A 14,448-nucleotide genomic window follows, 5' to 3' on the forward strand; every position below is an offset into this window, starting at 1 on the left:
CCACAATCCTCAATCGCTCAATCGCACTCACGCAGGCACGCACATAAAAATTGTTAATTGTTAACTTTGCCTTAAAAACCAAACCGAAAATAAACAAACAAACAGAAAGAGAAACACAAAACGATGAACTACAAAGTTAATTACAATTACATAAAGTACAGATGACAAGATTGGGAAGTCATTAAAAAATCTTTCGAAAATTCAAAGCGCTTCTCTTACATATACATACAAGATATATGTATGTGGTTTATATATATATATGTATATGTATGTAAATAAAAAGTTTATTTTGCTTGTGTTGCAAGAATATAATATACATGTCAAACAACAACAAAAAAGAGAAAAACAGAAGTATAAAATCGAATGCTTTTCATGTGCTAGTTTTATAAATGATTGACAATCTGATTGCGGATAATGACTTCAAATGACTGTTCAAGTTTGTGTAATTCTCAATCGGACTATTCTTAAACATGTCTTATTGCCGTTATTGTTGTTGTAATTGTGGTGTGTTGTCATTCGGTTTGTAATGGTTCTTGTTGATTGCAATGATGGTTTGTTTGATGATGTCTGATGATGATTGCGATATCATTTTGGTATCTGATGTGGTATTATGTGGTGTGGGGGCACAATCACACGCCCTCAAAGTATTTGCATTTAAATTCCAAGACTGCAATTAAAGAGAGAGGGGGCTTTGATTATTAATCAAAAATAATAAAATATACACATACACATATATACAAATAGATCAACGATAAAATATTCTCATTCTTAATGGTAAATGGATGGAACACACTCAGGCAGACATACATACGATATAAACAATCATTATCATACAAAAATAATTACATGTTGTTATAATAATTATATTAGCATGCCTCTTTTGTTTTTACAAATATTATGAGTAGGCTGATCTGAGCAATAAAATCAACGTGGAAATGCCGCTGTAATGAGTTTTCTTTCACCATCAAACACATAAAGACGATTTCAAACTAAAATTTGACCCTTGCGTCCACTCAGAAATGGAATCCAATGGTTTGAGGACAATTTCATTATCTCTGCATACACATAGAACATATATTTTTACAATAGATTGTCAAAATAAAAGCTTAAACTGTCCATAACCAATTAATTGTTGATCCTTTCAGAGTATTAAACATGTATGAGTCTCGGATAATTGCCTCAAGTGGCAAGTTACCTCGTAATGGTTGAGCCTAGGTTTGAAAAGTGAGAAATTAAGAGAATGACTCTGGTATACCTCGTTAAAAGCAAAAGATGAACACAACTTGTAGGAAAATAATCATGTGAAATATTTGTTAAGGCAATATAATTGATAGGCGCGTATAAATAATTGCTGGCTCATCCATGCACACACATCACACATACAACATATTTTTCGTTATTGCTCATACAAATATTATATATTTCCATTATTCAGTATCTTATATAGCACATACTATATACTTGAATGTGTTTTTCTTTGCATATGCTTAGCATGCATGGGTGTAAAATATCTTGAATAGAGCTTAGTTCCAAGATGAAAATAATGCTTAAAGTAAATGAAAAAAGAATAAAGGCATCGGTGTTGCCTTCAATTTAAGCGCAAATAGGCAGCAATCAGTGCATAATAATTGTCATTATCTATAAGATAAAAGCTTTGACTCTGACTTATTTCATCATTGAACAGCAGTCGCCCTTAAATGGCAGAAGCAGTCATCGCTTATGATTTGTCATTTTGAAATTCAATGTTTTGTTTATTGCATTGCATTGCATTGCACATTGTTGTTGTATATATTATATTGTTGTATATACATACTAATGCAAATATAAATAGATACACATCTAAAGTAAAGTATACTCCTAATGTTGAAGCATATACATACATATCTGTATATACTTATATAAACATCTATAGATATTTGTATATGCAGATAAATGAATACATTTTACATTGTGCGTTCTAGCAAAGCTCACAAAAGCAGCTAACAGATGTACCAGTTTATGTACTATGTATATAGTATATAGGTATATAGTATAATTGTATGCTTATAGAGTCGATGCGCGATTTATATTGACAACATAGGTATTGGGAGTGGGAGCACTTGACCTCTCGCCTTCAGTTGAGGCAAGCCATCAAGCCATTAATTTGATTTCTGAGCGCTCTTGCGTGCGCTCTTAAAATTGACATTTTTCTTCTTATTGCTTTGTCTGCTTTTTAGTAACAGTAACAGTAAAAACACACACATGTGTGTGTATATATTATCTATCCCTTGAGCACATATATGTAAGTACATATGATTGCTTGAATATCTTTTAACAGCGAAAATGCAATTAGTCCCCAATTCTGAATTATTGCCATTCCGACAACATATACTCGTACACATTTTCATTTCTGCACGTACATATGTATGTACATACTGTATATACGCCGTTTTATCGGATGGGTTAGATAAAAAGAGTCAATTTTAAATGCATGAAATGGAAATGGCACAGCACGAATGTTGGTGAAGAGAAAAAAACAAACCAAAAACGATATATTATCAACGTATTAATTACATTGCAATTAGGCAATCGCGTATCGGTGTTTGCGTTAGTTTTGAATGTGTATTTTATACCGTGTATATACATATATATAAATATATGTATGTACATATATACAAATGTATATGTTTATATACAAAATATATCATCGTGCTCGACTGAGTGTCGACTGAATGCGGCATTTATGAATGTGTTTAGGTGTATGTAAATATATATGTACATATATAGCTATAGATATTGTACAATTGTAGTTTTCAGCCAAACATACACAGACAACAACAAGAAAAGAGGAAAAGAAAGGGAGGGCGAGATGGCGAGTGAAATGGTTAGGAGCGAGCGAGAGGTCGCTGGCGAGCTTGCTTACATTCGCGATCCTTTCTGCTGCAGCACCTTGGCCCGATCGTTCAGCTCCAGCTCACGTCCGGCCGTCGCGGCACATTCCTTTGAGACCACACAAAGGAACTCATTGTTTTCGAATGGACCATAGTTTGAGTATTGCATGCCAACGCTGATCAGCTGCTCAAAACGCCAGCCATCCGACAGTGTTGAGATCATCTGCAAAGCGAATAAAAGTCGAATTGAAGGCAGTTCTTCTTCCTTCGATTTAAAGTTGATGCATACCTGTGTCAGTTCTTGTTCACGACATTGCAACACGCGATAGACACGCTTCTTGTCACCTTGCGGCCTCTGTGGAACAGGAGCGGAAGAATAAGAGCTATGCTTACATGAGAATAAGCAAATACGCACCTGATCTCTATCGCTGATGCACTCCTTGAGCAGCGCTATCAGCTGCGTTACATTATAAAACTCGGCCTCCTCCAGTACACCCTCCTCGGAAACGCCATCCAGTACCAGCTTCCCGTGCCGCAAATAGTTTAGCACGGGCGCAAAGTATTTGGGATCCCTGTCGATTAAGTAGGCGCCAGTCTCGTCCTGCCAGAATGGAAAACAAGAGCGAAGAAGAACAATCAATTAGTAATGCATTGACATATTGGGAATGTGTCTGTTGTGTAGCCATGAGTCGAGCGTGTCACCTCCTCCCTGCCAGCCAAGGCAATGTCTGTCAAGCTGTCATACACCTTTACCTACCCACCTACCCACTTACTACAGTAAAACCTTTCGTATTTTGTGTTAGGAAGACTAGTGCATACTATATACATACAAGTACATACTATATTCTTAGACTCTAGGAAAAAATTCATTGTTATAATCGAGAAACTACATTTTGGAGCTTTTCTTGGTAGTCTTTCGAGGTTTTTCAATTATTTTGATCAAAAAACTGGAAGAACTACACCTCAAGTTTTGTTTTAGAAACGAACAAACTTAATAGGTATTACTTTTTGATTCAAACTTGTGTATAATTTGTATAATTTAGCGGCAACTCACTATAAATTACACTTTCTACCAAATTCTTAATTTAGTAATTATAATGCTCTTCTATAAAATATTGTATATACTACAAACTTACAAACAATGGAGGACTCATCGAACATACATAAGTTCACAAATATGGAAAGTGTATTAACCCTAAATAAAATATATTTTTGATCAATAGTGAAATCACAAAAAGAGGGAGATACATACAAACAGAGAAGGCGCACGAAGAGAAAGGCAATGAATAAAAAAGCATAAAAAAAACATTTGGAAATATTGATATCTCGTAATATAAAAATATGCTTAATTGATTTTTAAGCTGATAGTTCAGCTCCATAGGAGGGACGCCGCTAGCTTGCCAGCCGGGTTTATACAAAATTTAATTAAAAAATTTAGAGACCATCGAACAATATTGTATGAAGAATGTAACTTCTTAAAGGACGTGAGCTGTCGATGAAAAAGTCTATCTAGACATACATATCTAATTGTCCATTTCTCTGTCTAGCCTCAAAAACCAAGAGAGAAATAATCTTGCCATACATGCTTAAAGAGTCGAGTCCTGCGGCTTTTCTTTTCAAATTTGAATAGCACAGTCCATAGGCAAGAGATAAGACTGTATGGCGGTGCATTTATCATGCTGCATGCAAATGTTTTCTAACACTTCAGTAATCTAGTATATGGATGGCACGACATAGTGCACGTACTATACATATGAACAGATATAGATACTATACATACTATATGCATCTAAGTATGATTTTATTTATGTGTGTCTGCATGTGTGATTGTTTGTTTGTAATTCAGTAGCACGCGCCGCCCCCCAAAAGAGAACGACAGCGACAACGACAACAATGCCAAATGCAGCTGCACGACCACCCAACACCTTCCCCTCCACCACCCCCAACCCCCCCAGCGCACGATCCCTCGCGCACTTATACCCCCTCGCTAGCCTGTCAGTTTCACTCACATGCCTGTCTATTTGGCTCGCTGCCTTGACTGCCCCCCGGCCGCATGCCGGCAAAGTAACGGCATTTTAATGGCAATGAGCATATTCCTCATTTATTTATGGCTTTGGCGGCTATGAGTTGTGCCAGGGCTGCTCCAGGGCTGCGCGTTCGCAGCAGGACGCAGGCAGTTGTATGCCAAAAATTTCGCTTTTGGCAAGGATTAAGATTTGAAATACTTACACTAGGAAGCAAAAGTGTTCCTATTATCAAACAGCAATTGAGTGTTCATTTAAATGAAAAAAAAACATATACATATAGAATATTATATTTGTCCGACTTTAAGAAAATGGCGCTGTCTAAAAAAAATACTTTCCATTTCTCTGCTTTCCTGAATTCATAAATACATAGATATTATGCCTCAATCATGTATTTTCAAATTCTAATTGGAGTATATATCCCCAAATAGAGTTACATTTTCGATCAATTCTAATAAGGGTTCCTAGATAAATTCGCTCTGCTTTAAAAATGATATGTTATAGCATGGTTTGGCATTCTAAAAACATTCGAGAGTTTTCATTTGGCGTATTTAGTTTCAGCTCTAGACGGACAAATCGACCGATTTCTAGCACTGATCAACGAAATAAACGTAACACAACGTCCATCAGTGTGTTATGCACCACTAAGCTCTAATAAAACCATTCGTCCATAAGCATCACAAAAGAGCAATATATTTGGTTCATGTATAGTACATCAGCCTACAGAAATACGCAGCAGTATATATACGAATATATGTAAATGTTCAACCTGCTAATAATGCTATTCATGACGGGCATGAATAAGCACGAAAATACGTCTGTCTAATAAAAACTTTACATTTTACGACTGTGCAATCCAAATTTTTGAAATCTTAAGCTCGCATATTCGAAAATAAATGAATGGGAACGCTTTTAATGATTCTTTTAATTTCGTGGACACGTGTGCTAGAACTGGAAATTAATGTGAAAGCTCACTACGAAAACAATGGCTGAACTGAAAACGGAAATCGAAAAGAGAAAAACGCGATACTGAAAATAAAATTTTGAAAGCCCATCAAACAAAAAATGCATTGTCTTGATGCTCATACTAACAGACTTCCACGGACACTTATATCGATTAATTTACGTATACTCGCGCCAATTAATTAAAAGATATATAGAGCTCAAAACATGTTTGGTAAAGGTTCCCATAAAATACTGGATATTTCTATTGCGGTTCAAGTAATCTAATCTAATCTAAAGAGGTGAATTTTTTTTGCAACTTGTATATAAATACAATATACTCTCACCAATTTAAAGTGGGAAAAGAAAACAGAAGATGAAGAACTGTTATTCCATTATTTTTCTTTTTAGTTTCTGCAAAACAAATGATCTCTGTCCAAATAGTTTTGGTATCTAGTGTGGGCAGTGTTGTGACTGACTAACTGACTAAATGAGCGAACGAATGAGTGCACGAATGATGTGTTTGATGTGGGCCAGCCACATGTTAATGCTTTGTTATTGTTATGTGTAGTGACTTTTATATTTCTAGAGGTTTTATTTTGGTTTTTGCAGCAATTTAAACATCAAAATAAACCAACGCAGGCCCACATATTCAAACAGAGAACGCACCATGAGCCATTTCGGCAATTTACGTGAACAAAAATGCAACAGAATACTGAGTATACCCATAACTACATAAGTAGATCAAATGTGCGGGTGACAGAGGCAGACCAAAGGACGACAGTAACCCCCAAATCGCCGTAACAATAAAGGCTTCCAAATTCTAGCATAAATAGATGCACACAAATTTCTATGGGCTCGAAAGCATTTCTCGCAGGCCAACACACGGTAATGAAACCTGGCCAGCCCTAGTCTGGAGAAGAAATCTCAGCATCTACGTCAACCGTTCCCTTCTTCACGACAGAACTGCAGCAAATTTTTTGTAGAAAATTCCAGTGTTTTTTGACAGGCTCTAACAAGAAAAATATGTAGGCATATTTATTGCTATCTGTAGTTTCTACTATCGTCTGATTCCAGCAGCTATCAATCAGTGATTACCGATGTGCGAAACCATAATCGTATTAACTTTTAAATTTCGAGTCGAATATAAATACCCGGATAAGATAAGGAACACTCGCAAATAGAGCTGCAGATATGTACATGCTACACAGATATGAATATATTTTAGCACACAATTAAAAAATATAAACAAAAACAATCGAATATTGTACACATTGATTGCCAAAAATGTATACTGTGCCGTGCCTTAACAAGTCATGTGTTCCGAGTGTTCGCGGGTGTATGCGGGTGCATGTGTGTGTGAGTGTGTGTGTGTAAGTATGTGTGCCCTAATTGGTTGGCGCTGGGGTTGCCTTGGTATGTGGTAAATTTAATCAATAGAAAGAGCGGGAGACTGCTCCAACAAGCACGACGAGCGACAGCAACCACATCAGCAACAACAAAAGCGGTACATTGGATAAACGTGCAAAACTTTTTGTTGAAACTATTCGTGATGTTCGCTGCCTGTCTGCCATAGCTGGGCCCGGACTAGATTCCTCCAGTGGACTGACTAAACTCACTAACTACTGACTGACCGCACACCTAGCGCACATTTTTTTGTTGATTTTTATATCCGAATGCATGATTACACACTCAAACACACACACACACTGAAATGCCCGGAGCGTAAAATGGAAAACAATCCACTTGTACTATTTGTCTATATACATACATACATAGTTGAATGTGTGAATGAATGAATGACTGGATGTTGCGAGCAGGAATTTAGCTTTTGGAATTTATTGCTTATACGTAAATGTTTGATTTTTTTTATTATTATTATTATTATTGTTGCTGTTGTGTGCGCTCCATCACCATCTTTCGCATACTACAAGTACTAGCCACCCGTTCATCCATCCACCCACTCACTCATCCTTCGTCTTCCAGGATTTAACGCACCCAACAATAAAAATCAACCGCTGTCACACTAAACTAGTTTTAGGCACTTTTGCCTTGCCCTACACACTCACCCACACACACACACACACACACACACATTTATATGCATGTACACCCACACACACACACACTAAGGTTGTGGGCGTGTGGATGGTGGATGGTGGATGGCTGATTCGGATAGTTGCAACTTTGGCCTCCTCTCGTCTCATTCTTTCATGGCACCTATCGCTGCCTTGCAACATTTTTGCTTTTTTTTGGGTTGGTTTGGTTTGCTGCGCTGCTTTGGCCTAGAAAACGGTTTGCAGTATGGAGCGTTAGTGTTGGCATCTACGCCGACGTCAATGTTGGCGTTGGCGTTGACGTCGACGCATACCCTTAACCAGCACACGGCCCTGGTAAGCTCTTGTTGTTGTTGTTGTTACTTTTACTATTGTTACTGTTCTTGTGGTTGCTGCTGTTTGGGGTGGGCGCTAACGGCTCTTATTTTGTTGTTATTGTTGTTGTTGTTGTAGTTGTTTGCTGCTGCTTCCGCTGCACACAACAGCATGACCTGCATTGGCTAACTGTGCATGCGTGCATGTGTATGTACCCGTATGCTTGTACTATAAATGTATTTACATTTACACATATGTATGTATGCATACATACATACATACATACAAATGACGATAATTATAGTTGGCGGACCAAAGACTTGGCTAGCATTATTATTATTATTGTGTACGAGTTAATTATTTTGTTAATGGGATAATGCTGTCGAGGATGGTACTCACCCGATCAGATATCAAATCGCAATCCTCTTGTATAAGTCGCGATAGAAACGAATTCGGGTCACGGGATAGCGTCGTTTTGGTGGTTAGAAAATAGGTACCGCCCACATTTAGCTTGACCCATTGGTCTGTGCCCTGTTTCTTCAGCACATTTGGGCTTTTCCTTGAGTTAACAAACACTGTGCTCATGTTGTTTTGTTGTTGTTGTTGCTGTTGTTGTTGCAGTTGTTGTTGATGCTGCTGATATTGATGATGATAATACGAATGCGAATACGAATGCAAATACTGGTGCTGATATTGGTGTTGATGTTGAAGCTGGCGTGCGTGTGTTTGTTGTTGTTGTTGGTTGGCTGGTGGGGACGCCGTGGTGTTGCCGTTATAGTTTAACTGATGTATATTTATGATAGATAGGAGATGTTAATGCTGCGTTTCAACGCTCAAGTTCAATGCAATGCACGCCTTGCGGTCTTGTCTTCCTCTAGTTCTGCTTCAGCTTCTTTTGCATCTACTTCTGGTGCTTCCTCTTCCTTATTCCCGCTCCTGCTGCTATTGGGTTGGACTGTGCGTTGTTTGCATTTGTGTGCTGGTGCTTTCTGTTTCTGACTGTGGCCTCGTTCCGTTTGTTTTGTATTTAAACTAAGTGGCGAATTTATATGCCAGCCAACACACGCATCCACATTCACATACCACACATATACATATATTCAGCTACAGCTCACAGAACACACCGGCGGATAGATCAGCAGAGAAGTCTAACAATTTATTCTTGCTTTGATTCTTCACGTTTTTATTGTCGTTGTCGTAGTTGCCGTTCCCTTGCGTCGTCGTTTGTAGTGCACTACGTTGCCTTGAAATTTTCTTTTTGTCCAGTTTTCAGCTCATACTTTGTGCGCCTTTGTTGTTGTCTTGTTGCGTACTGTGGCGTGACTGTTTGATTGCATTGGTTGTGTGAAATGCATGTGGTTAAAGGTTTTATGTGGTAATTAAAATTGCTTTTTCATTTAACATTAAAAAGAAATAAAACACTTCACTTCCGCGCTGCTGTGTGTTTGTTCTTGTAATGCTCAGACGTACAACATTAAGTATTTTTTTTTGCATCGTGACAGCTGTCAGTGGTGCTTGGCAGTCATACCGAAGCTGATTGCCATGCAACGCCATTGTCCGATGACGATAACACTTTGTGTTGGCGAAGACAGAAAAAAGTTGCTTGCGTTGCGTTCGGGGGCTGCCAACTTGCAAGTGCGAAATCATCTGCTTATTTTCGAATTTGAATTTGAATTGAGTGGGCACGCTGTGAAAGCTATATTACACATAAATATTTATTAAATATGGATATTTGTTTCTGTTTTTAAATTTTCATCGGTTTTATGGGCAAATTCATGCCGAATGGAATGTTGTTCAGTAAGATAACATTTCACTTTGAAGTACTGAGAACGCATGCATTTTTCAATCGGAACAATTGTTTGCTGGCTTATTAAATAGTTATAAAAGAACCTTCAGCTGCTTCACATCACCAACCAAAGTATAATGTAAACTGTTTTCCAATTTTCGTAAAGTTCTCGTGAACTACTACTTGTATAAATAACGCTTTTGGTCTCGAGTGGAAACTTATGTATTAACTTAATTTGGTTACATCCCAAAGCCATCGAAATTATTTTCTATGCAGCCAAATCTTCTGTGTACATATATCGTACATAACTTGTCTGGTAGGCAATAAAGTTGACGCAGAAGGCGCGCCTGCGCAAACTGACCGAGCGATGCGAATAAAGCGCACATATTCAGTCTAAGCGCAGCGTCTAAAGCAAGTGGATGTGAGAAATAAGTTGTTGGGAGACCAAGACGATATGACAGCGACAAGTTTGCTTGTAACAGCTACGGTGGTGGTGCTTTTCTTGGTTTGCGCCAGCGCAACACCAATGTTATATAAACGCAACCAAGAGGAGAAGTTCGAAGCAGGTGCTTAGCTTGAGACAACAAATATTTAACAATACAAGTATATTGTACTGACAAGTCTGTTGCTTGTTTGGCCACTCCAGATCTGGTGCCCGTATCATCGACCGTCATACCACTGACAGTTCTAGAGGTCAGCTATGGTGTGGGCGGTAAGCCGAGTGAGGAGTATAAGGCAGCCTACTTGCGCAAGTTGCGCAAACAGGTGCTGCAGAGGCAACGAGCGGCCGAGGGCGAGTCTGTGGGCGAGGCAACAGTGGCACTAGAAGACACGCCCCCACCTGCTGATGTGGACAAGGCCGATGCTGGCGATACTCTAATTACTGGTAAGTTGGTGTTGAGACTGTCACCTCGGTTGTAGCTCATTTCGGATGGCATTTCAGTCAAATCACAACAGCTCGAGCCGTCGCACAGGGCCAAAGTCAAGGACATCTAACGCACTCGCACTTCAAGCTGGCAGAGTGGACTTGAGATTGGACCGTAAGCAAAACCATCAAATTATTAGCAGCAACCGCCAGGGCTACTTGCTTCTGGCAGTGCTGTGATGTCATGTCAACGATTACTAAATAATTCAAAGAGCTCAATAAATGTTACGCTTCCCCAGCGACGAGATGATGAGATGAGAGTTGTCTTGTTTGCTTTGCCCTAATTGGCAAAACGACTTTGGCGTGGGTGTCTGCCCGTCTGCCCGTCTGCCGTTGCCTATCTGTTGGCCATACTTACAACTTAAAACTTGCTCCATTGCCAAAATTAGTAAGGGCTTAATAAGGTAGTGTCAAATGTAAACAACAACATGGCTCAGCCATGCATACTCTTGCCCGTGTCAACCATGACCCAATTAAGACGTGAAACTTCTTTAGTTTGCTTGCAACAGTTTATAAAAATTTAACGACCACATTCCACTCGACCTAATTTGATATTAACCAAGAAATGCACTTAAATGTGGAAAAGTAGCTGCGCATAAATCTATTAGGGAGAATTAATTATCAAGTTGCCTTTATGGGAACAACCGATATTAATATATTATAATATATATTTTATTTTATTATAACTATTATAGAGCTCTAAGCTGTAGGACAGCAGTCGGCCAATTAAAAAAGCAAAAATATAACAAATGGCAAAAATGACGGCTGATCGGTCATTCACAAAGGACTTCTTGGCTGGCAAAGTCTCAAATTTTGCTGCCAAGGCTGTAGGCTGTAGACTGTAGGGAAGGACGACGGGTCGGCGACAAACACAACAATGACAGGCTTGTTAAAGTCTAACGATTTTGGCTCCTTGTTCATTTTTATGAGCGTTGATGATGTTGTGCTTTTCATTTATGAAATTTATCATATTTTTCGCCTTGCTATCTTTTCGTTTTGTCTGCCCATTATTCTTCTGAACGTAAACGTTTCTGCCTTTTCTAATGGCTGCACTCATTGTTGTTGTTGCTGCTATTGTGACTTGTTCGGCATTATTTTTATTGTTGTTTGATTTAATCATAATTCTGTTAAGGCGAGAACAATAACAACAGCTACATCACTGGAACAGGAACCGGACATGACAATAAAAATCAAGAACGAGCAAAACTGCATGGTGCCTCAGCCTCAAAATATCAAAATAGCTAGATAACACAAGCACATACATGTTCAATACGCTATTATTGTATTTTGTTGTTTATTGAATTTGATTTTTTTTTTCCTTTTTCGTTTTTCCGCCCTTCGAAAATCATAAAACAGACACAAGGCACGCAATGGGGGCATTACCTCAAATGTCACTAAAATTGCTCTGTTAGGCAGTTTTTAAAGCACATTTAGTCAGGAGGAGAACTTAGTCTAATCAAAGATAAATCGGCGGAGGCTCATGAGCCCCATTAAGAATATGAAACCACAAGGGGTCTACCAAACTTTTTCCAGATATTGGTGAACATTTCATAGAAGTACTTGTATTCTGGATTCGTCATACGTAACATTGTTATAGAAACTCTTGTACTACATTAAATTAAATTAAATTAAGTTTTGCTTGGACAATATGTATAAACAAATACAACTCCATTTGTTTGACAATTTGTTGAACTTAAAATATTAAATACAAGTAGTAAAGAAATTTACATTCTTTACTATTAGCTTTTGCGTTTCAGATTTTAGAGTTCATGTAAAAACGTATTAAACTTTATTTAGAATAATGGAATTGCTACACCAGGATTGACAATTCACTTTATTCGAGATATCAATGAAGGTGTATATTGTATTGTATATTGGATTAATTTAAACAAAAGAGAGTGCAAGAATCTAAAAAGTCGTGCTGTGACGAAGGAATAAGGTGAGGGGAACTATTAAAGAATGACCAGGAAAAGCTTGGTAAATTAAAATCCCCCACCATAACAATCAAGTCATTGTCACGCAGACGGGAACATACTTCTCTGATACAAGTAATACTTGTATGGTTCATATAAACTTGAATATCAGAAGAAGGAGGAATATAGGAGCAAGTGATTATATGTATATCGCTCGGGAAGGAGATGTTGCATCAAGGCAACTGGACTGGATGGTGGTTTTAACTGCAATCATTCGACAAAATTTGAAAGTTAGATATGGTAGGACTTAACCACGTCTCTGACAATACATACATACATACATATAAACTCGTATATATGCCTTAGAAAAGGAATTATTGAAAATCTGTTTGTTTTAAGAATCCAATTAATTAAGTCCGCAAATCAAATTTTCTAGGCGCGATGTGCCTTATCTTAAGTCGCTCAACATCTTCATTATAGTCGCCAATATGTCCGTAGTCAGCCCTTCCTAGCACCTTGTCTACTGCCGTCTATTCGGATTGTGATCAAAGAACCGAATGGCTTGCTAGGGGTGCTTGCTTGTGTACAATTTGGCACTCAAGCTAAGTTGTTTATCTACGGCAACGAATAAAGAGTTGATTACGCACAAGCCACTCAAGTTCCCCTTACTTTCCAACAGAACGCAATTATTTGAGTGTAAATAGACACTTTTATTTTTCAGTGGCAGCTTTAGTTTTCTGTTGACTACATACTTTAATATTTATGCTCTGCCGCGAAGGAAGATGGCAATGGAGCTTTCCTTTAAGATTAAAACATGCATAATGAAAAGAAAACGTGCGGGGCCTAACTGGTAATAAAGTGTTTTGCTTGAAAAGATCTACTGAGGTTATGGTTTCAGTACTTCATCTGAACAATTGGGCACATGAAACAAACGCTCTTTTTTCCTTGAAAATAGAGTAACAACAACTACGAAAAACTCAGGAGTAGAAGAGATATAATCTGTAAGGAAGATTTTGAAAGTTTTTAAAAGAAATGTAGCTCGATGAAGATTCATTCGATATATATTTGGTTAATATAGGATTCTAAATGAGCAATGGAGATCCCAGTTTTCCAAAACTATTGGACGGTCAGGTCTTTTCGCCAAGCGGTTACGGCTGGCGTATTCAAAACGAACTAGAAAATAATATTACCAGTCCGACACAAAATGCTCTGCTTTGCATTCTAGGTCTACAAAAAACACAAACAACTACAAAAAGTATGGTATAGCCTTGAAAACTGTTATATTCTAGACTAATAACATTGATTATACTTTAATAATTCATTAGGGATGCTCCTTAAAAAAGGATACTCGTATGCTGACCTTCTCCCTTTGTGTTGTTCGTGGGCATGTGCGTGTCCCTGAAGCATTTGGCAAACATTTAGATGGCTGCAGTCCTTCAGTCAGTCAGTCAATCAATCAATCAGTCAGTCAGTCAGTCAATCAATCAGTCAGTCAAACATTCAGTAAGACGATAGTAAGATAGTAATTCAAGATGCTGAAATACAATGGAATAGTCACTTTAGCACTTCAACAGCACGCCGACACATACACTGATAAAAAAGTTGCATAGTACAGA

At 38.0% G+C, this 14,448-nt stretch overlaps 1 protein-coding gene across 1 annotated transcript; it reads right to left on the reverse strand.

Annotated features, from left to right (window-relative positions):
* Positions 1–364: 364 nt before the first annotated feature.
* LOC115626760 (BTB/POZ domain-containing protein KCTD5) lies at positions 365–9,663 on the reverse strand. The gene is made up of 5 exons (XM_030522216.1): positions 8,608–9,663; positions 3,286–3,471; positions 3,160–3,225; positions 2,903–3,093; positions 365–667 (listed from the first exon to the last, which is right to left on the reverse strand). The coding sequence occupies exons 1-5, from the start codon at positions 8,791–8,793 to the stop codon at positions 655–657; spliced, it is 642 nt and encodes a 213-aa protein (XP_030378076.1). The 5' UTR covers positions 8,794–9,663; the 3' UTR covers positions 365–654.
* Positions 9,664–14,448: the final 4,785 nt, after the last annotated feature.

The sequence above is a fragment of the Scaptodrosophila lebanonensis genome, unplaced genomic scaffold, assembly GCF_003285725.1.
Source record: "Scaptodrosophila lebanonensis strain 11010-0011.00,11010-0021.00 unplaced genomic scaffold, SlebRS2 tig00000089-arrow-pilon, whole genome shotgun sequence".
Taxonomy (NCBI): Eukaryota; Metazoa; Arthropoda; class Insecta; order Diptera; family Drosophilidae; genus Scaptodrosophila; species Scaptodrosophila lebanonensis.

What these genes read in the sequence shown, in the direction of transcription:
- LOC115626760 (XM_030522216.1), bottom strand. Translation starts at nt 8,793, where the DNA reads ATGAGCACAGTGTTTGTTAACTCAAGGAAAAGCCCAAATGTGCTGAAG. An exon ending in GCGATTTGATATCTGATCGG is followed by an intron (nt 3,472 to 8,607) that starts GTGAGTACCATC and finishes CCATTCTGGCAG; the next exon opens with GACGAGACTGGCGCCTACTT. An exon ending in GCATCAGCGATAGAGATCAG is followed by an intron (nt 3,226 to 3,285) that starts GTGCGTATTTGC and finishes CCTGTTCCACAG; the next exon opens with AGGCCGCAAGGTGACAAGAA.